The 25,998-nt window shown below is 40.9% G+C and overlaps 2 protein-coding genes across 2 annotated transcripts in view; one reads left to right on the top strand and one right to left on the bottom strand.

The window, feature by feature from the left end:
• LOC109488038 (tumor necrosis factor alpha-induced protein 3-like) overlaps positions 1-2,641 on the bottom strand; it is a 7,229-nt gene extending 4,588 nt beyond the window's left edge. The window contains 5 exon segments of the mRNA XM_019792179.1: positions 1-22; positions 25-1,462; positions 1,652-1,842; positions 2,079-2,151; positions 2,426-2,641. The exon segment at positions 1-22 is cut by the window's left edge and continues 1,172 nt beyond it. Coding sequence (XP_019647738.1) covers positions 1-22; positions 25-1,462; positions 1,652-1,842; positions 2,079-2,151; positions 2,426-2,641 — 1,940 coding nt within the window.
• A 1,915-nt stretch (positions 2,642-4,556) lies between these two features.
• Positions 4,557-25,998, top strand: part of LOC109488054 (fatty-acid amide hydrolase 2-like) — a 28,776-nt gene continuing 7,334 nt past the window's right edge. The window contains exons 1-6 of the mRNA XM_019792203.1: positions 4,557-4,661; positions 17,069-17,288; positions 17,966-18,175; positions 21,850-21,969; positions 22,472-22,626; positions 25,888-25,986. Of these exons, the coding sequence (XP_019647762.1) occupies positions 4,557-4,661; positions 17,069-17,288; positions 17,966-18,175; positions 21,850-21,969; positions 22,472-22,626; positions 25,888-25,986 (909 nt within the window). The remainder of the gene's footprint in view (positions 4,662-17,068; positions 17,289-17,965; positions 18,176-21,849; positions 21,970-22,471; positions 22,627-25,887; positions 25,987-25,998) is intronic.

Consider the following 25,998-nt stretch of genomic DNA (forward strand, 5'->3'; position numbering starts at 1 on the left):
CCTACAGTCTTGCAGGTGGGGACCCTCCAGGCGTAGATGTCTTGGCAGACGTAAATGTTGAGCTGAGCTGAGTCGGAACTGTAGCCACAGTTGTGACAGCTGCAGCAACAGCACCAGCAACTCTGCCCTGTTGGTCAATGTAGCATTTCTTACACATGTCGTTGGTTTTGGGGTAGCCTGTCCTGGGACACTCTGGGATGATGCACTTGACTGGATGAGTAAAGTCGCTGATGTGGCCCAGACTCTGACTGTTGGTCCTGTTCTCCACACTGTGCAGTGGCTCTGGTGTGGTAGGGATGATTCCCAGACTGGAGGATCGCTCGGTTTGCTTGAGGGGATGCACAGATGGAGGCTGGCCTGACTTTGTCACAACGTTGATGAAGCAGACATCACAGAGGTTCTCATTATCAGGGTTGCTGTCATTGTTGCAGCCTTCAGTGATGCACTTGTTAGGGTTGCCAGCTGGTGGCTGAACTTCTTTTGCAGTCTGAGTGGCTCTTCCTGCCTCCACCTCCCTCCTACGCTGATCACCAGTATTTTTCTCGTAACATTCGTGACAATATTCTCCAGTGGCAATAGAGCAGAAGTACTGGCACCCAGGGGTCCTGCACTCCCTCATCAGCATGGAGGAATTTGGAACAACATCAGCCGGCATTGCCGGGGCTTCAGCTGGTCCTGGTGGCTTCTTTGAGACTGTACTTTCTCTAAAACATTTTGTGCAAAGTCCATTTTGCTCAGGTGTACCATACATGTCACAGCCAGCAGAGCTGCATTTCTTCCCTTCTTTTCCAGCTTCAGTTTTCTCTTTCTTCACAGCTGGTGGTGGTATCGTATTTTGAGCAACTTTTTCTGGTTCTGCAGCTTCCTGAATCTCCTCTGGCTTCTTATAAGTTTTCTCCACTGCCTGGAAAAAGTCTTTGATGAGATCTTGCTCCTCAGGAGGAGGATTTAGGTTCAGCTTGGCTGCCAGGACCATGGAGATGGACTCCTTTCTTGTATAGGGCAGCTCTATCAGATCCAGGTACTTCTGTAGAAGCTCTCTTGCCTGGTTTTCTTCAGGCTCAAGTAGAAATTGCACTGTTAGCATGGTGAGATCATGTTTGACCAGAGGGACAGCAAACTCTCCTGTAGCCAGACCTATGGGTGCTGGGGCCTCCTCTTGGCTCAGTAAGGGTGTGAAGTGCTGCTGTAGGTACCCGAGAACTATGGGAGATCTCACACATTCTTCAGGCTTCCAGCGTAGGGGAAGGTAGATTCCACTGAAGTGGATCGGTGCGAAGGTGTGACCCTCAAAGTTGTGAAGGACGTCTTCTGCAAGGATGATGATCGGTCGGCGAAGGATGTTGGCCAGGACAAAGATGTGGAACTCTTCAAGGGACTTGTAGGGGAGGTCATTGGCCTCAGGAGGGTTGGGCGTGGCATCTGCCATGCAGACCATGATGTTCCACTCATCTCGCCATTCCTTTTCGAATTTTGAAAAAAGTAATGTTGGTATGTTAGGACATAAAGGAGACAAAGTGTAATTTGCATGGTAGACAGGATAGAATTCAGGATATCTTGCTATTGCTGTTTGAAGTAAAGCTTAATTGATTACTATCACAGAAGGGATATCAAGCTTCAATTCTGTACCATTTCAAATTCCTGTCCTTACCATTGACCCATACTCCAGATGTCCTGGTACTGCTGCATTCCTGGCCCTGCACTGCCGATCCCAGCGCTGTTTCATCTCCTCACTCATGTCCTCCCGCATGGCCCGGAAGAGCAGCCGGCGTAGGGCCAGGTCTTTGTCATCTGTACCACACATGTACACTGATACCGCATGCAGCAGGCAGTTCCCATCCCCTGGAAACAGATGGAAAATCCCTTCACTTATTAGTCTTTTTTTTTTCTAATGAATAGCTATTAAAATGGTAGTGGCTATGAATAGGGATCAGTTTCAGATGAAAGTTTACTAGAAAATGATTAGTTTCTATAGAAATCTACAAGATGTCTAGCAGTTCAACCTCGTTGTTTATGAAACAAAAATGTTTTCATTACATGTATATGTATATGCTAATGTAGATCAGATTATACAATACCTAAGGTCTGAATGGGTGTCAGTGGTCTGGCCGTTCTACACCAGTTCAACACATGGGCTTCTTCCAGGGTTTTCTGTAGGGAAACAACAGCAAACAAACACCTTAATTAGTGATGATAAACAAGAAGCTCTATTAGTGATTCATATGTGTACTACCATACTATTAGAAGAAAGTTTACACACTGGTAAAGTCATGAAATTAATGAAATACTTTAACAAACAAACTTTGCTGAACCTCAGTTACTACAATCAACCTATCTGCATTGGTCATATTTGAAGAGTCTTTGAAGGCTTTTGTTACTTTTGTAAATGAAAGCAGGCTGAAGGTTAATATTCCCTGAAGATTACCTGCATGAAGCGATCGATGAAGATTTTCTGCAGGAGGTCCTGGAAAGCCTGAGGAAACAGAGCCAGACATGGCAGCAGGATGGTGTGAGCAGTCAGTCCTGCTACGTAGCCAATCCCTCCTGCTGTCCACTGGAATCCTGCTACCAGGAGGTCCCGGATTTTACCACTTTTAACCGGGTTGGAGGAGGACAAGCTGCCTGGTAGTTTGTTCTCCATCCTTTCTTGGTTTTTGATGCACCTTTGACTTGTAGTGTTGACCTGCAACAACACAGAAAAGACATTAAAGGTCTGAATTATACTTCAACGCACATCTAGCAGGCTACACTTATCTTTCTAAAAGTAACCCAATCCTCTGCCTTGTGAAAAGGGAGACTCCTCTTTGCGTTCTGCTACTGAATCCCATTTATCATGTATAGCTTGATTTCTTCAGAGTCTCAGATCAAAACTGGCCATACTTAAGTAATCTAACTCCTAGCTATGAGTATGACATAAGAGTTAAGGAAATGGCATTGACAGGAAACCAAACTTCATCATAAAAGTTGTAATTGTAGGACATCACCAGCTCACCTGTAGGTGTTCTTCAGTAAAAAAGATTAGAAACCCTACAGTATTTTATACCTTGCTTCTGGCTGATCAGCCTGATAAAAATAGAAATTGTAATATGCAACAGAAAGACTATTGTGATGGGAATTCCCAATTTCCTTGTAGGGGGTTTCAGCGTTTCCTTCCGGGCTTTTTTACTACCAGTAGTTTAGCGTTACGCCCCTTTTGTTCTTGGAAATCCCCCATATATGGAAAAGCCCAGGCTTGCGACTGACGCCAAGCAATAGATATATAAAGCAACACATTATACGGGGGAAACTTAAGAATTACGTTTAAAGAATGTTTGGTTTACTGCTGAGTCATCGACTTGATTAAGATCACATGATAATTACGATACTAGCCGTGACACGTCGCCATTAATTGCCATGTGTGGATTTGTTTCGGTCGAAACCAACCACATGGCTTCGAGACCAGAAACTAACACTAGAACGTATCTGTGTTGAACAGCTTTACTTCTGACGGATTGATGTTTCACTCTTTAAATTTTACACATGATTTTAGGCTTTGGATGACGCTGAATGTAACATATTTGCCACAGGAAACGGAATTCACAAGCAACTTGTAAAATTAAACTTGTACATAGCAAACTAGGAATACTTTCCGTTAAACCACGGAAAGGCACCCAGTCTAGCTCTTAGAGGTTCCAAATCTTTATATCAGTCTCATATCAGTCCAAATTTGACTTAAATATGCTCTAGATTTTATAGTCGTCATCGTGGAATAAAATGGCCGCCTGTCTTGCATGGCGGTTGAACGAATCAAAGGTTTCACCTTTGTTCAGGTAAATACCGAAGTATGTGTTGACTGGTTACAGTACAGAATGGACGCTGTATTTAGGTCATTTAGCAGCTTCTGTCTACATCAAGAAAAACATGGACTAAAATCACGAGGAAACGAATACTTACAACTTTTGTGCGCCACCATGAAGCCACTAGTAACGGTAAACTTGATGCGTAACTCGAAATGTCTGGAAAAACCAGTTCTATTTATGGTAAAAAGACGAGGGGGATTCCCCTCGGAGGGGTCCATTATTTTAGGGGGGTGTGCTTTCAAAATATTTCATATGTTCTATGATAGCGCTTAATGATACACACATTTGTCGATAAAAAATAATTTATATGTAAAGTTGTTTTATTACATTTGTGGAATGGTGACTAGAATATTGTCTTTCGTGGAATATTTTTAGGCAGGCATTCCGAACGCCCCCCTCAATAAAAGGTACCATCTAATGACGTAATGTTTTTCCGCTGACTCATTTCTTCCGCTAGCTTTAGCTGGTAATGGGCAGTTTTATACAAAAGATGACAAATATTTGAGTTTATCATTTAAAAAATATTTGATTGTGTACGTGAATAAAATAATTTCGATATTTTGTATTTTTGCTTCATAAGTAGCCCGAATCTGCGGGTACAAATTATGCAACCCGTCTGCCTTGCGCAACAGTTCAGGTCACATCCAGTAGCGAAGGAAGGCGGGTTTGTTTTGATATTTCTCCCAGAAATTCGAGCAAAATTCGGTCTAGTCAGGGATGTTCAGCTCCCGAAGTCCCGGCCCCAGGTCTGTACCACCCGTGGAAAACCCTCTACTCTTGGAGACGGCTGTCAGTTTAGCGAGGAAGATACGGAACCGTGAGGTAGGTAACGTTAGGGGTGGACTTTGGCGATTCGAAAAGCTTCAGTCGCCGCAGTAAATCGTCAAGCAGATTCACGGCGTTGGCCTGTGTTGCTCTCGTTTTGCACGAAGTCCAAGTCATAATTTGTTTCCCTGGGTGCCCCGACTTTTGGAAAGCATCGTACCACTTTGAGGAACGAAGGAAAAGTTATTCCGAAACTCTGTTGACACTAAAACTACATCAGATTTGAGATTGCGTTGAGGCAAAAATTGGCAAGCTTTCAGAAAATTATTCGTTGCCAAAAGGAAAGTACCGTTACATACTAGTAGTTTAATAGTTAGAGAAAAATCACAATTTGAAGGTACCAACAGGAGACTGCTTTGGATGCTGCAAAAATATTTTTGTTTGCCTATATGTGGAGGAAAGGGGCGTGTCCAAATCGAAAATTTAAAGTAGTTCCATGGGGGGGGGGGGCATATGCTAGTTACTGCTGCTATAATGCCTCTAATCACTGCATCAAAATTAATTTGTACTGTATCTTACTTGAGAAACCGACAGTTGTTAGCTTTGGGGTGTATAACAATTAAGAAATACCCCTCCTTGAATTGCCACTTTGACTATACTTTGTCAGTTATATACTAATTAGATATTATAAAGATTTAGGAGGGCATTATCAGTTGCTTCAATTCTGTTAATCATATAGGCAGTATCTCCAATACAGCATTAAGTACAGCTGTCCATTTTGTGTAAGTTATGCATAGTCTTGTATTTCTAGTGTGCAGACTCAGAGACAAAAATTTTCTGAGGATATGTAATCAGGAAACATCTAAAATATGAGCTGTCTCCCTGTTTGTAAATGTGGCACCATTCCTGTCAGATGACTAATGATAGTAACGTTACAGATATTTAATTCTGGCACACACCCAGTAATATTGTACCAACATACTGTATGAAACACTTAATGCATAAATTTTGTTTGTGTGAGACTAGGACTTGTTGCTGACTCCAATCTACCATTTGCTTGGTGAAATTATATTTAGAGATGGTAGACACCTGCTGACAAGAACCATAGCACTGTGCGACCTGGATTTTTCCCAGGCTGCCCAGTACACAATCATGGCCCAAAAAAAGAGATTTTAAACTGTGATTAATAATGCAGTAAACATCAGCTGATTCTCATGGGGTTCTGTGACCTTGCTATTCCACCACCATGTCAGGTGGTCAAAATCATGAGTTCTAAGTCTGGAAAGGACATCAGTATAATGAGAGTCAAAGATGTAGCTAAACATTTTAGTTGTTGCAAGAGAATGTGAACAAATAAAGCGCACAGGTTTATTGCAAAATTTAACCAGGGCCTGGTGCAAAAATTGCATGCTCATCATTATTGCATACCCTTATATACCCGGTATTTAGTGAAGTTATCATTTTTGCTATTTGCAATAAATCAGAAGATTTGAGCAATTTGTATAATATAGACACAGAGGTTTTAGAGCTTACATCATACCCTGTCCGATAGCAACAGTGAAGCTGTGAATATTTCATGCCCCTTGACCCTTGAGGCTTGCTGGTACCGCCAGAGTCATACATGAGAAGACACAGCATAATGAACATGTCATAAAACTAATCCTGATTCACTCTGGTGCATGTTACAGGGAGAAGCCAGCACACAGGGTCTGCTTTTATGGTGATCCCTTCTTTTGATTTCTCCAGTGGTTGTGATGAATAATTGATAGAGAAGCAGCAGCAGTAGATCTTGGTGATATTGTTAATGTTAGGTAAGGTTTTGTTAGAATAATAAAAAGTGTAGAAATACATGTATTGTGGAAAAAGACATTATCTAATGAAAGTTTGAACTGGTAACAGGGAAAGTGTGGAAACAAATAGATGTTGTTGAGTCACCATTTTTGTGAATAATCACTGTGAAGTATAAGCAAAATGATAACCTTTTTACTAAATTTTAGATAACAGGTACATGTAGTGGTCAGAAATACATGCACAGCTCCAATTTTATCTGCACTAACCTGCATTTACCCAGTACATGGACCAGTGTAGGTTAGGTGCAGGTAGACATCAGAAATACCTGCACAGCTCCAATTTTACCCGCACTAACCTGCATATACCCAGTACATGGCCCAGTGCAGGTTAGGTGCAGGTAGACATCAGAAATACCTGCACAGCTCCAATTTTACCTGCATTAACCTGCATATACCCAGTACATGGACCAGTGTAGGTTAGGTGCAGGTAGACATCAGAAATACCTGCACAGCTCCAATTTTACCTGCACTAACCTGCATATACCCAGTACATGGCCCAGTGCAGGTTAGGTGCAGGTAGACATAAGAAATACCTGCACAGCTCCAATTTTACCCGCACTAACCTGCATATACCCAGTACATGGACCAGTGCAGGTTAGATGCAGGTAGACATCAGAAATACCAGTGCTGCACCGCTCCAAGTTTACCTGCACTAAACCACATATTCGCTTGGTTATTTCCAGCCCTGGTCCCTGTAGCCAGTGCTCCAGCCTTCAGGATGACTTAATATTTCATGTGACCTTCAGACATCTGTAGAAATGTTGGTGGAAGGCTGGGGCATCTGGAGGTCAGATCTTGTCTGACCTTCAGGTTAACAGGCAGAGATTTTGTAAGATACGGTGTTGTAGTGCTTAATGTAGTAAGAAGTGGTGGTACCGGGTATTGTAGTTAGCATACTGTACATGGGAAGATATTAGTACATGTACTAGTAATATAATGGTAGTCCCATAGCCTTTTTCAAACCATTGGGGCAATGGGTTGTTAGTCCACTGTGTCTAGGGCACAGTATTGGAAGGCAGAGCCCATCCCTCTTTTCGTACCCCCTTTTACTTTACCTCCCAAACCATCATGTACAATACCCATTTTATGCCAAAGTTGTGTCAAGTGCCTTTCCCAAGGACACAAACGTCTTGCCAGGAATCAAACCCGTGACCTCTCAGTCTCATGTCTGCCAGCCTAGCCACTCTAAATGGTCCCTGTTTGTCTATGTACCCCATTTCGCCACCCAGTCTACAGTAATGCTTCATAAACTGCACTAATGCACCCATGTACATTCTTGGCCCACTCTGTGCAGTGATGCGTGATGTGAAATACATTTGTACATGCTAGAGATGGCTGTCACCTTAGTGTCTCTAGAATTTGCTTCTCGCAGCATGCCTTCAAAGTTATCTCAATGCCCAAAGGAATTTGCCAATGGCACTTGGCAGTGACTTGATCAGGAAACTTGGATGGAGTACCATCCCTTGGGGAATTTTTGTAACCATGGCGTTACTTAGTTCACTGTTTCTTATCTCTTTTTCCATCCATTATTTCAGGGTACAGAAGTGTGTTGTGTTGTGTTGTGTTGTGTTGTGTTGTGTTGTGTTGTGTGTCTATCCATATAGCTTCCATTGCAGGGTGGGTGGGAGGTTGATTTTGACAGTTGATTGATAGGGGGTCACGCCTGAAGGTGACCCAGTGGGTGGTATGGGAAGTGATGTAATACCTGATCAAATTGCATCATACAAACAAATGAGGTCTGTGAACTGGTAGGTCACAAAAAAACCAAAATACATACTGGATGTCTGAAATCTCAGGTTTCTTGTTGAAATGTGTTAAACATGAAGTTTAATTCACTTCGCCCTGCCAGAAGCTGCCTTTTTCTTGGCATGACTTGCAGCAGTGTGCAGACAAGTCCATTTAGATTGAACATCAGGCAGAATACAGATTACAGCACAAGAATGACCTCATTTTCTAAATGGTGCCGATGGAGCTACAAGAAAAACTCCACAGAGTTCTAGCACTTCGTTTCGGGCTAGAAGCCAAACTTTGTTGTATGTTTTCAGATTGCTCTACTCGTAAATTACAAGCACAGTTTGCGGTATGCATGTAAAGTACTTGTTTTTATACCCTGATTAAGTTTATTGGATGTGAAAAAGTATTGGAGTGAACTTTACTTTATGAGTATGGCATGCAAACTAATGATTTTGGTAGACTAAGTGTTTGTGAAAAATATAGGTTTACTACTGGCATAGAGATGTTGCTTACCAGCTAGAATATATCTTAAGATGAAGCCTTGTTGATGTGGAACATTTGAGTTGTGTAGAAATGCCCAGAGAAGGTCTAATTGAGAACCTGCTGCCCTGTGGTGTAATGGATAGCCACGTTCAGCACCAAGGACAGGGTCAGGTGACAAACTGTGGGGGTGATACTTGGAAGGTCTAAGCTGTAGCAAGGGCAAGGCTGTAGGCTGGCTGCAGAAAGGGAGATCATACTAGATATTTTTTCTTACAAATTCTTGTTACTAATATGCCAACAGAATATTGGATTTGATGATAAAAGATGGTATTACTAATACTAGATGCTTATTTTCAACACCTGAAACATTTTTCAACACCTGAAACAATCATGGATTTTTGTAGGTTGCAGACTTACAGATTCTTTTAGATATTTGTTGCCTGCAGCATCTGTTCGTGTAGGTGCCTTTCTTGAATTCTTTTTTTTTTTTTCATAGCAACATTTGAGACTACAATTTACAAATAATTTTTGACTGGAATGTCTAGCACTTAAGCACATCAAACTCACAATATATTTCCAATATTCCATAAAGTTAAGTTTATGTCTAGACTCCTGGCTGCTCCTTTTACATAATGTGTGTACGAGACACCACTGAATACTTATTTGGAAGATAGATTAGAAAGTAGACTCTGTCTGGTACATTAATGGTGTGCTGATTACTGCTACATACTGACAAAGTGTTTTCTTAATAGAAGCAAAGGAGCAACTTCTTGGGTTTAAGGATTGTAAATGATATCAGCTCTGTGGATTTAACCATGGATTTGTTCAGCAGCTTAGATTCTCGTTATTCATTGTTTTTAAATTAGAACATAATTGAACTGACTGAGGAAAAGGGTTTATAGTGTATTTACAGCAGTTTAAGTAATTACTTATGAAAGTTGGCTGAAACATACAGGGAGTTCTTTATCAAAAGTGTACTATTTTGCCATTTTTATGCTTGAATATGGCTGTACAATATCAATTTATCAGGAATCTGGTTGTCACAAAGCTTATTTTTGTACCTACGGCTGGTAACCTGATCATCATTTGTATCTATTTCTGTAGTAGTCAACAAGTGTAAAGTATCTTCCCAGACAGTTATATATTACATCAAACACGTCATCACTCTAAGCCTTAACCTTAACCCAAGCCCAGCATTCTACTAAGCTATAATTGTATGAATTGTGCCTGTGCCAAGGATGACTGATTATGTGCAGGTTATTTTAGGAAGTTGAAGGATTTGCTGTCTCTGTGGAGTCTGGTGCTCACTTTCCATTTATAGAGACATGTATGAGTCATGGATCTGCTGGTTTATCCGTCCAATCTCTGAACTATCCTGCCAACATTAATGTTATTGAAGTGTTTTTTCTGCAACTATGAGTATAATGATTCATTTGAAGAAAGAAGGATTCATTTCCATGTCACTCATTTAGATATTCCTTGTTCCCGAGACATGTACAAGGTATACACATTGGTACTAAGAGGGCAGAAACCTATCATGATCCTCAAAGGATTTATATGCTGTTATGTAACTATTGTAAGCTGCAAGAATGCATTGCCTGTATAATGCTGGATCAAGGGACCAATGTACAAGGTAAACCAGTTTAAACCAGTTTAACTGTACCTTTAAAAAACTATAGCTTGAAAGAAAACAGCTTCAGATAATTGCCCCCAAGATTCTTACATTCTCCTAAGACCATAGTCTACCAGCAAGGGAAAATCAGTGGTAACTGTTTACAACTCTATTATATATCCTCTTTATGTCCAAACCAACAAACCAACCATCACCATCAGGCACTGGAGGACACATAACCTCCACCGTAACCTGCCTCCACAGAGGCGACCATGTACAGAGCATGCATGCTGTATTAATGAACTGGACGTGACTTCCAAGCCTAACCATGCGAGGTTGCAGACGGGGGTGTTGTTTTATGGCACGTTTGGCAGGCGCCACAGAGATCATTAGTGATCCTGTCTCCCCAAAGGCACCCGAGGGTCACCTCCATGTGTGGCTCTGAATATCAGCAGGGCAGAGCCAGCAGTAAGAACTGTGAAAGTGATCTTGAACCATTATTGCCCTAAGTTTAAACTGTAATTTCCGACACAAAGAATTGGACTTTCCGACTGTACAACTCCAGTCTTTGCCAAGGAATGAGCAAGTCCATTCTTTTTGTGTTGGAAATTACAGTTTAAACTCACCAGTACAACATAATGATGTCTACCAACACAGATGAACTTTCAAGATATGATCTTGAAACAGTTTTGCTTAACAACATTTGAGCTGCTCTTCACTGGTTGTGAGACAGAAGACAACAATTTGGAGGTAAAGTTTGCATAGCTACTGTAACAGTTAATGAAAAAGGCTTCAGAATCAGTGAGAAGTGGCTTGTTAAAATGTAAACATCCTTCTTTGTTTCATTTATCGGTCTTACCATTTGATCTCATTGGATGCTTCTAAAGCATAAAGAATATCAGTGGAGTAAATGTTCCTTCAGTCTTACAATGTTTAGAAGTTGTAGATTGTAATACATTTACTGAATACTCTACCTACGAAATCAACAATAAACCAGCCTTGCTCTGATCGTCTCATATTCACCCTACATGTAGCTGTTAAAGGGATTATATGACCTGTAAAATATCTTGCCAAGTCGTCTCCAGGTTTTGCAAAGGGCAGTAATGATGGTATTCAGAGGCTCAGGTGCACCATGGTGATGGGTATCACTCATGAGCATCACATGATCTACAAACGGTTCTGCTGGTGTAGGCAGGGTTGGCAAGGGCAAGTTAAGGATAGATTATGCTGTAAAGTTCTGTAAAAGTTGGATGGAGTTTAAAGAGGAGTAGGCTTTAATCCAAGAAATGGGATTACCGGTAAGGTTTTTGATGTCCTGACCTGTGTTTAATGTCATTTGCTGCATCGTGTAGAGACATATGTTAACATGTACTGTATGCTTCCCAAGTCCATGTACCTGTAGTTACCCTTCAGGCACAAACTTGCAACTACCACAAACTTTCAATATTTAACAAAAATCTAAAGGTGCACAATTTGACCTAATTTGGTGCCCACATGTTAGAGGGATGAACCTGGTAACTAGACTTTAATGAGCCACTCTGTCTTTCATTATTACATGTCAGTCACTCGAGTTGCTCATTGGGCATTAGCAAATAGCACTTCTGTTTCTAGACTTATTGATTGCAAGCTGCAGTCAGTGCGTTTTGATAAAACACCGTACCGGTAACATTGCCAGAATTCCAATTGGGAAAGTGTGTGTAGAATCTAGAGGCTTGTGTGAAACTCGGTGCCAGAAGTGCACTTGGCAATCACCACTTCATCATCTGCTCTGGTAAAGCAGGAAATTTGGGCCATTGGAACTGCGTCATTCAAATGCACCACGCTACAGTGATTCACTTCCGTCAGCAGCATGCAGAAATCAAAAGCTCGTAGGAAATAGTTTAATCCTCGGTGTTGAAACACTGGAGGGACTGCAATGAGAGTGAACCAACTTGGCGAGACATTTGCATGTCTGCAGCCGCCATGCATTAGATTCTGATGCCTGCGATTCGGCTGCAAATGATTGATTGATCATCAGAATTATAATAGAGGAACACCCAAGGAGAAGTACTGGCCTCCCTGAAGACTAACACACAGTGATTGATGATCCTTAACATTGAATTTTGTTCCTACAGATGTAGCCTTTTGTCACCAAATTTGTATTGGTTTGGGAGGAGGCAGCAGAGGATTTCTGGATCTGGGTTTGAATGCTGTCCTAAAACTTCATCACTTCATCCCTCAAGTTGAAGGCTTACTTGCAAATATTATTACTAAGATCCACTCATGGTATTTTGAGCTATCTGTTTGCCAAAAACCATCCAACCAACCTCAGTGAAAACTTTGCCTCCTTCCAAAGAGAGTCATTGACGTAGCACCAATTAGCCAGCATAGTCAGCTAAAAGGGTCCCCAATGACGTCGACAGGCATTTACAGTTTAAGTGAAAATGCATTACGGACCCCCCAGGTAGACGAGATAGGTTCTTCAGTCTATGCTAAGATGCATGTTTATCTCCTTTAGATGACAGTAATGGGGGCCTTGGGCATCTCCAGCAGTGAGAGACACTTTCTCATTGATTTTTGTGGAATCTTGAGCTTGACGAGAGGCAGCGTTTTATCAAGACCTCCCAACTGTTGATCTGACTGTGATAAAGGCTGGCTTACCTGTACATTTGCCAAAGGTGCCGTAGAATGTAATTTGGGAGGTATGAGTGGAATCCTGTAATCCTTTAAACTTCGCTGACAATAAAGACTGTAAAAAAAGTGTTATGGGGATGGGTTGGATCTAAAATGTGTAGCATTTCTTCAATTTATATATTGACTGTTTTAAGAAATAAGGTGTGGAAACTGAATAGTATTACATACCTTGAAAATTACAGATGCTGTATTGTAGTTTTTAAATTCACAATTTTTTGTTTATTTTGGTATAATGATTATTGGCAATATCATGGTAGTATAGACGTTACATTTAATTTGATTGTAGTACTAGTAGCCTCAAGGAAGAACACTGTGAAATTATATAACACAGTACTATAGATCCTAATGTAACAAACAAACCTAAGACATTCAGTGAGGCTGCTTTCTAAATCCTCATCGGAATCATTTTTCTCTGCAGATCTGATAGACATAGAGGAGACTGTTCTGTGATTGAAACCCTGTAGAGGCTACCTCATAACCTCATGCATTTGTTGAACAGTCCCCTGAGGGTGCAGCAGAGTTTATTTTTAGATACTGTGATATTGGATTTGGTAATGGTTTGCTTCTGAGGCAGTGAAGCCCTTTGAGGCACAGTCACGATTCTTTTTGTCGTGGGATTTTCAGCGAGTCTAAGACAGATCTTAGCCTGTGTTTACATAATCTCTAGCTGCATTCTGGGGCATAGCAACAACTGTCAGTGGGGCTTGCTGCTAGGAGCACAATTTATTCTGGCTATGAAAAAACTGCCAACAAGGATTTATGTGTTACATCATACAGCAAATGTTACAGGCACGTTATATGTATAGAGAGAAACCATTAAATCTAAAAGCTTCTATTTTCATAGGCTGTTCCAGGAAAAGTCTGAGAATATTGAACAGTCATATATTTCGATCAAAGCATAGTAGAAAAAGTGATATCAAAGAGGTCCGGAAATCTAGACATGTAGTATTGGTTTTATTCAATGATGATGTGAATCGAGACACTCTGCATAGTTGTTCTAAGTGGATTTAAATGCTTGAACCGTATTATTTCCTATGTAAACTTGTTTCCTGCCAATGTAGTCCTACATTTCCGGTCAGTAATGCTTAAGGTAGCCTGGAAGCAATCTGATTTTCTTATTCTAATGAATAAGGAATGATTTTGTATGGTCCTGTCATGCAACATATCAGTTTTTATTATCACAGTGTCCTAATGGATATATTGATTGAACAGATATGTGGGTCGTATATTGTTTGATATATGTAGGAGATGGCATTAATGTCCATAATAGATGACTAGAAAGGTCAAATTAAGGTATGTCATTCTGTCACCAAGTATTATTCTGCAGACTGGATGTTAAGCTGTCAGTCCAATATATTAGGAGCTTCAGGAAAGAACCCAAGACTTGTCAATAGTATATATATGTATATATATGTGTCTCTCTTGGCTTGTCTATACATATATATATATGTCTATACATATATATATGTATAGACAACCCAATGTGCTGGATGCAACAAAATTGAGCCATACAAAAGCTGCATTGCACCCTCGGCTATCGAAAAAGCAATCTCCAAGTAGTGCAAGGATACGGCTCATTCAGTGCTTCAATGTTTCACCTCCTACCTGGTATTACCTCTGCAAGTGTTGAATGGCTGAGCGGTAAGGCTTTAAAACACAGTGGATCAACAATCCACTGCCCCTATGGCCTCTAAAAGGCTATGGGACTACCTAGTACTTTTTCACATCTACAAACACTGTACTATAGAAGGAGGCAAATCGAGAAATTGAGTTCTAGAAAAGAGTACTAGGTGTTGTCAAACAAGGTGTAAATCATTAAAAACGTTGCGGATTCTTACACTTCCTGACATCTGCTTGGGCTTTGAAGATTATTGAAAAAGTGTTACTGTGCTTTGCTTCATATAGCATGACCTGTCTTGACCTTCTAACCAGGAGAATGAGGTGTGAAAGTCAGTAGGTAGACCGGAGGTGGGGATGATCGATGCTGCTCCCTGTATCGTGAAGATCACCCTCGGTGTAAGGATCAATGTTTCCTGGCTGTCGGTTAAATCTGGATAATCCAACTGCAGGGAAATCTGTGGCTAATTGCCTTCTTCAATTTGTAACGCATTAGAAACTGCCAGAATGGTGGGGGGGTAGTGAAAGAAAAAGTGCACTGGAAGGAATTTGAAAGCAGGATATCTACCAGAAAGCTGACAGAAAAATGGCATAGAGTGGTAAAGGCTGGTAACTACACCAATTGCCGACCCTATAGAAAATGCAAATGAAGTGCAGTGCATTTACCACTGTTACCTTTTTGCTGTAACTTCTGACATTTCCTGGTATTGGAGCAAATGGTAACCCTTTAGCAAGTTATCAAACTTCCTGTTCAGACAGTTCCAGTACCATGCAGTTGCCTCCGCTCACACAACTGTCTTCCTCCTTGGTGCTGAAAACAGTGTTGAGTTTGCTTCATGGGTGATAGTCCTGTTATTAGAGTGTGTTTGTACTCATGTGACTATCACAAGAGTGTTGTCTACCATGTTGTTGGATTTGTCAGGGAAATACTTGGTAAATTTGAATTTTTGTTTGTCAACTCAATCATAATTATGACATAACACAATTCACAGGTTTGACTCTTCAAGTTACAACATGGCAGTAGTGATGTCACATAGCATGCAGGAAAATTACTCTGTACATTCCATCTTCTATAGACCCCAGATTTTGAGATTAACAGTGCACAATGATCGAATAAAAGTTGTCCCATATCAGTACTCATCCATTAGAAGCAGCAGGATTCCTGCCATTTCAAAATGATGGGCAGAAGACAGAAAAACATAAAACCCAGTTTGTGTGCTGAAATCCCATCATGGTCCTGCTACTTCATATTTGATGAAAAATCGATACAGTCGCTGAGGATGATTAACTGATTCTCCCCGGCTGTTCCCTGCCCTGTAAGGTCACTCCAGGCAGAGATTTATCTCTATTTACACCTCACAGACAGACAGTCTAGTCTGAGGGCAGTCTAGAAACGTCCTGGCAAATTTATATCAACTCAGTGGTTGGCAAGTTTTTGTCCATGTTTATTATGACTGGTAGGTATATTTCACTGTTGAATACAAAAAAATATGTAAGCTGGATAAAATTGCTGTAAGCTATATAAAATTGAGATTCACTAATAAAACCAAGAGACCTCCAGTCAGCTTTTAGTCCTTGGCTTGTCTTTGTGAGGGAAGAATAATGACGGTTGTCATCTCTTGACATTCAAGCAAGGTTCCACAGTTCAGTATCTGGTCAGAGCTCGCAGTTTCGGCTTCTCTCTGTCTAAGCTTCCGCTTTCATCTTTTCTCGGTGAAGATTTCTCTTCTTTGAGCATAAAACGTTGAGAGGAGACAGCTTTGTGGAAGTGTGTGTCTCCAGTAGTCACAGACAGTGGCCATGACAGGCCACCTTCATTGGTTGGTCTGACAGACATTGACTGATGAGGTAGTCCATTTACCCATTATTGGTGTCATAAATAGTGAACCATGAACGTGGAGAAGAGAGGCTGTAGGATCAGTTGAAACTTTGGCACAGGCTGTAATAACCTCTTTTTACTTTTTTGCTGTCCCATGCCTGCTCATTCTAGTCTGATTCAATTTTTCTCATGTGAAATGTGTGGAAATCATCAAGAGCTGGTGCCATAACTAGTGAACCATGAACATGTAGAGAACACTGTAGGCTTGTTTGAACCTTTGGTGCATCTACACTACTTTTTATACTGGACTGAAAGGATAAAGCTCTTTTTTTCCTCTCCCGTGTGTATGCAGGACTGGTGAAATGTGAAGAAGTCATCAAAAGCTACATCAACTGTATCCAGCATGTCAACAGGAGAATTGTTTGTCACTGTTAGATGACGTACAGTACAATGTACGAGACTTCATGGAACACACACTTATTCTAGTCAAACTCCTTTTTTCTCAGGTAAAATGTGAAGAAGTCATCAAAAGCTACATCGACCGTATCCAGCATGATAACAGGAGACTGGTGAACGGAGAAGGCTGTAGCTTTTTAGGATTGTAGATTAACCTTTAGTGAGTCTTCACTAGTTTTTATACTGGACTGAAAGCTCCTTTTTTCCTCTGTATGTTCAGGTAAAATGTGAGGAAGTCATCAAAAGCTACATCGACCGGATCCAGCATGTTAACTACATCATCAACGCGGTGGTGGCAGACAGGTTTGAGGAGGCTCAGGAGCAGGCGAGAGACATCGACACTGTGCTCGACGCTGGAGACCCCAACAACCTCTACCCGCCGGACAGCATGCCACTTCTCGGGGTGCCCTTCACTGCCAAGGAGGCTTTTGCAATAAACGGTGAGGCCTTCTTTGTATTCAAAAATTATAACTCATTTGCTTATGTTGGTATTTTTATTGCAAGATCATCCTTAGTTGTAGTCATCCTTAATTATTGCACAATGGTACAGAAGGATGCTTACAGCAACCCTAGCTTGATAATGTAGATGTCAAATCACCGTACCCATGACTTGAATCAACATTCAGTTATATAAGGATGCTGTTGATGGCCTGTCCTAGAATGTATGTACTGATAAAATATACATCACCTATATAAAAGACACACAGACACACACACATATATGAATTATATGTACAACATATATGTACACATCGGAAAATGTACACACTAGCACTTACCAGAGATGAAGAAGTTAAAGCACCCTGGCCTGTTCAGTCAACTCAAATGTTGTTAGCTCCAACCTGTAAACAACAACAGGCATGTAGGTTCAACAAACTATACAGAAAATGAGACATAGGGTGTAGGGATTTTCTTTTATACAACTAGTATTGTCTCTTTCCTTGCTTACATTTCAGACACCTTCCTCAGAGCTTCTATCTGGTTGTGTAAAAGAAAATCGCTCTATCCTATGCTCTCCCGACCTCAGATGAAACTATTTTCGGAAGAAAATGAATCATTTTGTGTTAAACTTTCTTTTTTTTTTTTAAATGTTATCAATGACCCGTCGTTACTCCAGGACTGCCCAACACGTCAGGTCTGGTTGCGAGGAAGGACATCGTGTCCACGAGCGATGCGACCGTGGTGACGTACCTCCGGCAGGCCGGCGCGATTCCGCTAGCTGTGACAAACTGCAGTGAGCTTTGTATGTGGTACGAGTCGAGCAACAACGTCTACGGGACCACAAACAATGCCTACAACACAGGACGGATCGTAGGAGGCAGTTCAGGTAAATATCTGTGTTCAGTAAACCATCAAACTCCTAATCCTAAACCTAGCATTAAACTTATCCTAAACTCAGCATTAAACTAAACACCCGAACCCAACAATGTTTACAGGACCACATGCCTACAACACAGGACAGATCGTCGGAGGCAGTTCAGGTAGATATCTATGGCCCATCCCTCTGCCAGGCTCTGATCCTAGCCTTTTATCCTAATCCTAAACCAAGGCTTAGTCCTAATAGCCTGAACCCAACACCACCTGTGTGATCACAAACAATGTTTACAACGCAGATTATACATGTAGGAGGGAATTCAGGTAGATATCTCTCAGGCAGATTCTGATCTTACTCTTCTAACTGCTTAAGCCAGCCTTAAATCTAATCCTCCTCTCTAACCTTAGCCAACTATATTTACATCACCACAAACAATGCCTACAACACAACTGAGATAGTTGGTGGGAGTTCAAATAAGTTGTAGCAAACTTCTTTGTTTACTATAGCTTAGTCCTACCTGGTGAAAATCACGCATTCAGAAGTCACCACGTGGTGTACGTGGTGTACATGAAACACGTCACACCAACGCACCTGAAGTCTATTGTTCTGGTATTGACAGTGTGACGCATGTTTACATAAGCTGTATTAGCTAACACGTTGTTCAAAGGAAGTTTTACGCAATGTCGTTGCCAGGTATGTCTCGAGTTACATGTGTTGTTATACAATCATGAACTGCAAGGTGGCTCTGCTCAACAAAACATTACTGACACTATGTACATGTTAACTTCTGAGCAGACTCTAAAACTCCTGTTACAGTAATTTGTAAAACAGAAAAGCTTTAGAAGCTAGCTTTTAGATAAGTGTTATGAAAATGAAATCTGAACATTCTAGTATTGATCTGTTCTGTAGTATTTTACACTGTTACTTTGTTTACCTAAACCCTAACGGTTTTACTTTCCAGCATTGTTGATGGGTTTGAATGGTTGCCATTGGCAACAATCTACCAATCACAACAAGCTATTTCAAATGCTTTCGTTTCCGCCTCTCAAGTTCCGTTATCGCCACCTTTCAGTTTCCATGGGGAATCCCTATCGTCATGGGTTTCACGGCTGAAATTAGAAGTTCCTCTTTTTGCTCCCGGGGGGTCTCCCGTAACTTTCTATGTGCGTCAACAACCTGAAAGCTTTCTTCTCTCCAGATTGTTCTGACATTGTTTATGTGAATATTACCTACATGAAGAAACTTTTTGTGATGAAAAAAAACACTGCAACATTAGCATTACTGGGAAAATTACTCAAGCCAAAAGGTGGTTAGAGAGAGCATTGGTTAAAAACTGCTTTTAAGCTTTTAACTACTCTAAGGGACTTTTGTAGCACTTTTTATACGTATTAATTTTGCAGGCATTTCTTTTCACCCCTTGCTGTTTTTCTGGTAATGTATTTTTACTTAAATGAATTATAAAGTGGGAAATGGGAATTCCTTGTGTATGTTCTGCAGTTGTTTGACGTTGTTTATTTTACATTCTGTGAACTTAATGTTCTAAACAAAGTCTTTTGAAGTTTGCCATTTGAATGTAAATGGATGAATGGAAAGTAATTCAAAGTTTGTACAAGGGGTTTGTTGTATTTGAAGAGGGAAACATGAGAAAGCTATTCTCAGTTTCACTACGCTGAAGTCATTTCCTACTGGTTGGATAACGTAATGTCTGGAGATCGGGCGGCCAAAAATGTGACTGAACAAAAGTTACATTGTTTCAATTTCCTCAAAGGATTAATATCAGTGGATTAGAACTCTTCCTCTTTCAAAAACAATGCATATTTTAGTCACTTCTGCAAATGATATCAAACTCCCTACCCTGGTACTGATGTAGTGACTTGAAACTTTCTGTTCTGTATAAATGTATAAAACTAATGGCCAGGACAAATGTATAAAACTCTTCGTGTATAAACTTCACTTTCTTTCTATGAGTGGACGCTAGCTCTTGTACATCACTTGAAGACCCCACCCAAGTGATTCATGCAGCTTTAATGTGTAAAGGCAGGAATGTTGAGGCTAGGCCACCACACCTACCGACCAAATCCAGCTTTTAAACAAACAAAAATCTACCTAGTTTACCTTCAGGTTGTTTAGACATGTTGTTGCTTCTTAACATTGGCATAACTTTGATCAAGGATACTAAGCAAATTTCTAGGAATATCAGCCTTTAAGTGCAACTCCCTGCAATTTTCAGTTGGACATTTTTGCTTTATGGGGGTTATAATCACCAAAGCAATGAAGGTGCCTTGCATACATGTATATTCTCTGTTAGATTTGTTAGGTGTTTCTATCATAAATTCCTGACCCAGAAAACTTCAGACACTGCATGTTTTAAATCTTTTTAAGTCCTAAAAAGGACCAACCATCAGGTATGAAAAGCATGAAAGAGTCACAGTATCAACTTCTGGTAGTTGACTAGTTGACAATACCTTCACTGTATAACATCAGGTAAACTTGTACTTTTCAAATTGAATGTACAAGTTGAATGTCATCTTCACTTATGAGTAAGAAAACTTTAAGTACTTACTTTAATTTGCTGAAATGTCTCCACCGTGAAAAGTCCGTTAGAGATCCTGCTTTCCAATGAATTCTCTGTTTTCTGCTAAACAGACAATTGTACGGGGAATTTTCGTGACTACATTAACCTATGTACTCTGCGGAAGGGTGCCACCGCTGAGGGCAGCTTGGCATATTTTGTCTTCAGTAATGTTTTCATTCACACACTTTTATTATGATGAATTACTTGCACAAAGATAAAACATCACTCAGACTTTTAAGAGTTTTGGTGTTTGTCATCTTCTGATTTTTGCTAGCTTTTCCATGGGAAAAAGTGTTGTACTCCCCCTTTTTCGGTGGACCAGTCCTTTGAAGGTACCAGAAAGGGGAATACCCTGGGACTTTTTATTGGTTACGTGCCAGGTGTCACAAAAACATTCTGTCACCTGATATATATGCACAAAACAACTGTTAAACTCTTTGTTTGTCCAATAGGGAGAAAGAAGGAAGTTGTGTACTTTTTTCTTGGGAATTTGGTAACTTAGTTAAAGCTTTTCTTTGGCTTAACCACAAAGTAAACAAAATTTGCAGCAGTCATGCATGTATTCTGCACAGTGCAGTGCACAAACTTAGCTGGTTTGTGTGTGTGCATGATGTAGATGACCTTTATCTTACCTGTTCAAGGGTAACAATCAAGAATGATGCAACTCTAGAGTAACATTTAGCAATCTTTAGTCTTTAAAATGAAATCATGAACAAACCCAGAACAAACATTCAGTAACATTATACATGGATCAGTATTGTCCTTTCTGGCTTAAGTTAGTAGTTGGTATAATCGTAGAATGAATTATTTTTTTATATGTAAAATTTATATGTGCAAGATGAAAATGAACATTTTGATGAGTTCTTTTGTTATAGTGTTGTCATATCAATACTTAAGGGTGCTTCAAATGTGACTTTTTCAATCATGATAAAATCAACAGATATACAAACATCTTTCCAACAGTGTTAGTGGCAGAAATGAGGAAGTTTGTCATTATGTTTACCTTCTCAGAAGGAAAACATGTTGTTTTTTCTCTGTTTCTTCTTAGTAAAATACTTCTTCTCCAAACAATGTGATTTACCTGAGTTGTATGTTGTCCTGTCCCCTGCAGGTGGAGAGGGGTGCATCCTGGCAGCGGGGGGGTCGGTGGTGGGGGTGGGGTCAGACATCGGCGGCAGTATCAGGATGCCGGCTTTCTTCAACGGCATCTTTGGGCACAAACCGACCTCAGGTGAGCAGAACACTTTACATAAACTGGAACTTACTCGTCTTATGAAGAAGTGAAACACACAATTCCTTTCAAAAAGTATATACACAAAATTGGGTTTAAAAACAGGTGGAAACAGGTAACCAAAAAAATATCTTAAACCACACTATTTCTCAAGGTGGCGATATTATAGACCCTGGTGATATTATGGAATACTAAATCCAGTAATAATTATCTAATTCGTTCCTGACAACATGAAAAGAAAATTCAACTTGAAGATCTCTCTCGCCCTGATATCTGTAGACCTTATTAAGCTGTCTTTAAGTTGTCATCACCTAGACTCAGTGGATGACCGAACTGTCAGCCTTGTCATTAACATTTTTTTACACTTGTCTAATTCTTTTTTGACTGATTTGAAGTTCAAGTCAAAGATATCAATTTTCTTCATGTCTTGAATGTCTTTTAAGTGTCAATATGACTGCCATAAGTTACAACAGTCCAGTTCCCTACCCCCCCCCTCCTGCAGGTATTGTGTCAAACCAGGGCCAGTTCCCCAACGCGGTGGGGCAGAGGACAGAGTTCCTGGTGACAGGGCCGATGTGCCGGTTTGCGGAGGACCTGCTGCCCATGTTAAAAATCATGGCGGGACCCAGTACAGTGCAGCTCAAACTGGAGGAGAAGGTTAGTTCTAGTCCTTACTGCACCAGATAGTGCATAGGGCAGCACCCATCTTTGTTTCATCAGCCCTTGGGCCACACAAATTTGTGCAATCACTACTATAACAGCAGTCCTGCTGCCCATGTTAAAAATCATGGCAGGACCGAGCACAGTGCAGCTCAAACTGGAGAAGAAGGTTAGTTCTAGTCCTTACTGCACTAGATGGGGTATAGGGCAGCACCCATGTTTGTTTCAGCAGCCCTTGGGCCACACAAATTTTGTGCATCACCACAGAGGACCTGCTGCCCATGTTAAAAATCAATTAATTGTTACTATAAAATTTCTGTTTTTCATCAAATCATTACAGATATATCTTACAGACATTGTCTATTTGGAAACAATTGGAGGAAATAAATCACCTAAAGCACCTACATGTATATCACCCCTCACAGTTCTTCGTGAAACCATTTATTTACTGATTCATGGGACATTACAATGTACATCATTTTACAGTAACAAATCCTGTATCCAGTCATATAAAAACAAAATTATCAATATGTACAATGTATTGCAAAGTAGCAGATGTTTGTTATTGTAATTATTTCTGTTTTTGATTTTTTGAAAGTTTTTGGAAAAAACATAAATGTCTACATATCTATTGTCCATTTGGAAACATGCTGGTATCACCCCCAACAGTTCTTCTCCAAACATGTCTGACATGACTCATCAGATGCTCTGTACAGTGCTAAGTAAAAGTGAAAGTTTTTGACATAATCATCTTGACTTGTTACATGCAGGACAACATTTCAACCATTAGTGGTTTATCTTTAGTAGTTAACAAAAATGTAAGATCAACTTTAAAGCAAAATTGGTATTCAATAAGTTTTTAAGTGAAGCTGAACATACAATGTACATGGTAATTGTACGTGGTGTGGTCAGTGTTTCAATTAGCCTTAGTGTACATGGGATTCCATGGTAGCAAAATGAAAACTAACCAGGATTACTTCAGGCTTGTACAAGGTCCGTTGTCATGTTTACCTGTACAAGATGTAGACTTGGTGATTTACACAATCAGTCACAATCAGATTCCCCTGTTTTGTGAAGGCAACGGCATGTGGTACATGTACCTTCTCTTCAGTAAAGATGTGTTTGAGGAATTTTCCTTTCCTATCAAAGAGTTCTAATTCTCTCTTTCCCATGTCAGCAACGATGATGTTCCCTGCCCTGTCTGTACAGATGCCTATTGGAGTTTTCAGCTGACCTTCACCACTTTCCTCACCTCCAAATCTAAACAGAAGCCTTCCGCCCTCATTGTACACATAGATACACGTATTGCCAACATCTGACACAAGAATGTTCCCTTCCCCATTCACAGTGATGAACCATGGAAAAACCATCCCCTGCTGCTGCCCACCCCCATGGCCAGTTCCAACTAGTTTTCTTATTTTCTTCCATGTTCCATGGCCAAGTGCAGGTTGTACACCCACAGTCCTTACAAGTGTGCCGTCCGGCTGGAACACCAGCACTTCTCCATGTTTGTTGTCCCCATCTCCTGTAGTTTGTGTGATGAGGATGTGGTTCCTCCTAGTGTCCACTGCAATCCCTCTTACCCACTTAGTGTGCTGTAGGTCGATTGTCCTCAGCACCCAGATGCCCTGCTTATCATATTGCACAGCAAAGTTAGCAGACTTTGTGCACCCCACCACCCACAGGTTCCCCTCCCCATCCATGGCCACATCATCAGGGCTCATCTTCTGTCCATCTGGCAGGACTGTTGGGAACAGATGGACTTTCCATGGCCAACGGTCTCCCTGCTTGGTTATGACTTGGATTCTTTGGTTTTCACAGTCTGCTAAAAAGATCTCACCATCCTCTGACACTGCAACACCGCTTGGATCATTGAACTCCCAATTTCCTGACCCCTGTTTACCAAGAGACCATACAGATCTGTATTCATGTAATACGTTCTCCACAGACTGACCTGTGCCTTGTGTTCCAGTGCTGCTAGATGCAGTTGTTTTTTGTACAGGTGCAGATGGGAGAGGCTGAATCTTTAGATACCCCAATGCTGGCACTGGAGTGTCTGTGGGCTGAAAGACAGCAGGCTGGGTTTGGACAGGAGTTGGTACCGCATTTCCTCGGTGCTTTCCTACTACTTGTGTCAAAATGTTTTCCTGGCTAAGAAACCTGGCTCCCCCATGTTCCATTGCATGTTCTGCCTGGTCACAGGCATCAGAAAGTTCTTTCCTCACAACTCTTCCCTTCTGTATTCTGTCCAAGTTCTTTCTGTGATTTTGTTGAACTTGAGACAAGAGGTGGTCTTTTCTTTCTGTGAGTTTCTGCACCATTTTGTCAAAGGCCATACTGATACTTTTGTCTATCTGCTGTTTCTGCTGATTTAGGTCTTTCTCTTGTTTGTCCAAATAATTGTAGGTTTCCATAATCTTCCTTACATCGTTAATCAAGTCCTGGATCACAGGTCTCCTGTCCTTTGCAGCTTTTTTGACGCTGGTATTGAGATGACCTTCATGAGCCTCCTCTAAACACTGCTCACAGATAGGCACATGACAAGGTTTACAATAGAGTTGCGCTTCCCGAGAAGGGTGGACACTGCACCTGTTTCCAGACTGGCTTTCTTCACTCGTTTCCACTGATAGTACCTGGTTTTTTAGTTGCTCACAAAGACTTGTAACCAGGCGGTTGTCTGGCAAACCTGTGACCCCCTCAGGTGGCAGTTTGACCAGAAGACGACAGTTTGGGCACTGGAAAGTCCTTCCCCTCCGTGCATGGTCCTGTAGACAGTCCTGACAGAAGGTGTGCTGACATGGCAGCACCTTGGGCCTGGTGAACAGCTCCAGGCAGACACTACAGGATAGTTCTTCGGTGATTGTTGCCCCAAAACTTGCAGTCGCCATTTTCTTTTCCACAATAAAAAGCCTGCAATGTCAGTCAAGTTCCAGTTGCATGACAACCTGTGAATGATATAGGTGTGTGTACATTGTATGGGCTAGTTGTTTATACAGATCAGGTTTCAGCCTACACAAAATCATTACTGGCAATGGCACAATGTGGCTATTTTCAACGTATCGACCATATTATAGGCTCCTAGGTACAGGTACAGGTAAATAAACTCAAAAGGTGTTGGGAATATTCTGGGTACTTAATTCAATAATATATACAATGTTCTGCTCAAATAGGCAGCTTGAGCTGCAATGTCCTTGCCCTTTCAGACCTTGAATTTACTTGGCACATTAAGTTACAAGCTTGTCTGTTATTCTACACCAGGTTGACTTGAAGGCACTGAACTTCTATAGTATCGAGGATGACGGCGGCTCCTGGCTCTGTACTGCAGTTGACCCAGAACTCAAGCAGGCACAGAAAATGGTGAGTCGTGTA

Source organism: Branchiostoma belcheri, unplaced genomic scaffold, assembly GCF_001625305.1.
Source record: "Branchiostoma belcheri isolate BF01 breed outbred unplaced genomic scaffold, Haploidv18h27 scaffold91, whole genome shotgun sequence".
NCBI classification, from domain to species: domain Eukaryota; kingdom Metazoa; phylum Chordata; class Leptocardii; order Amphioxiformes; family Branchiostomatidae; genus Branchiostoma; species Branchiostoma belcheri.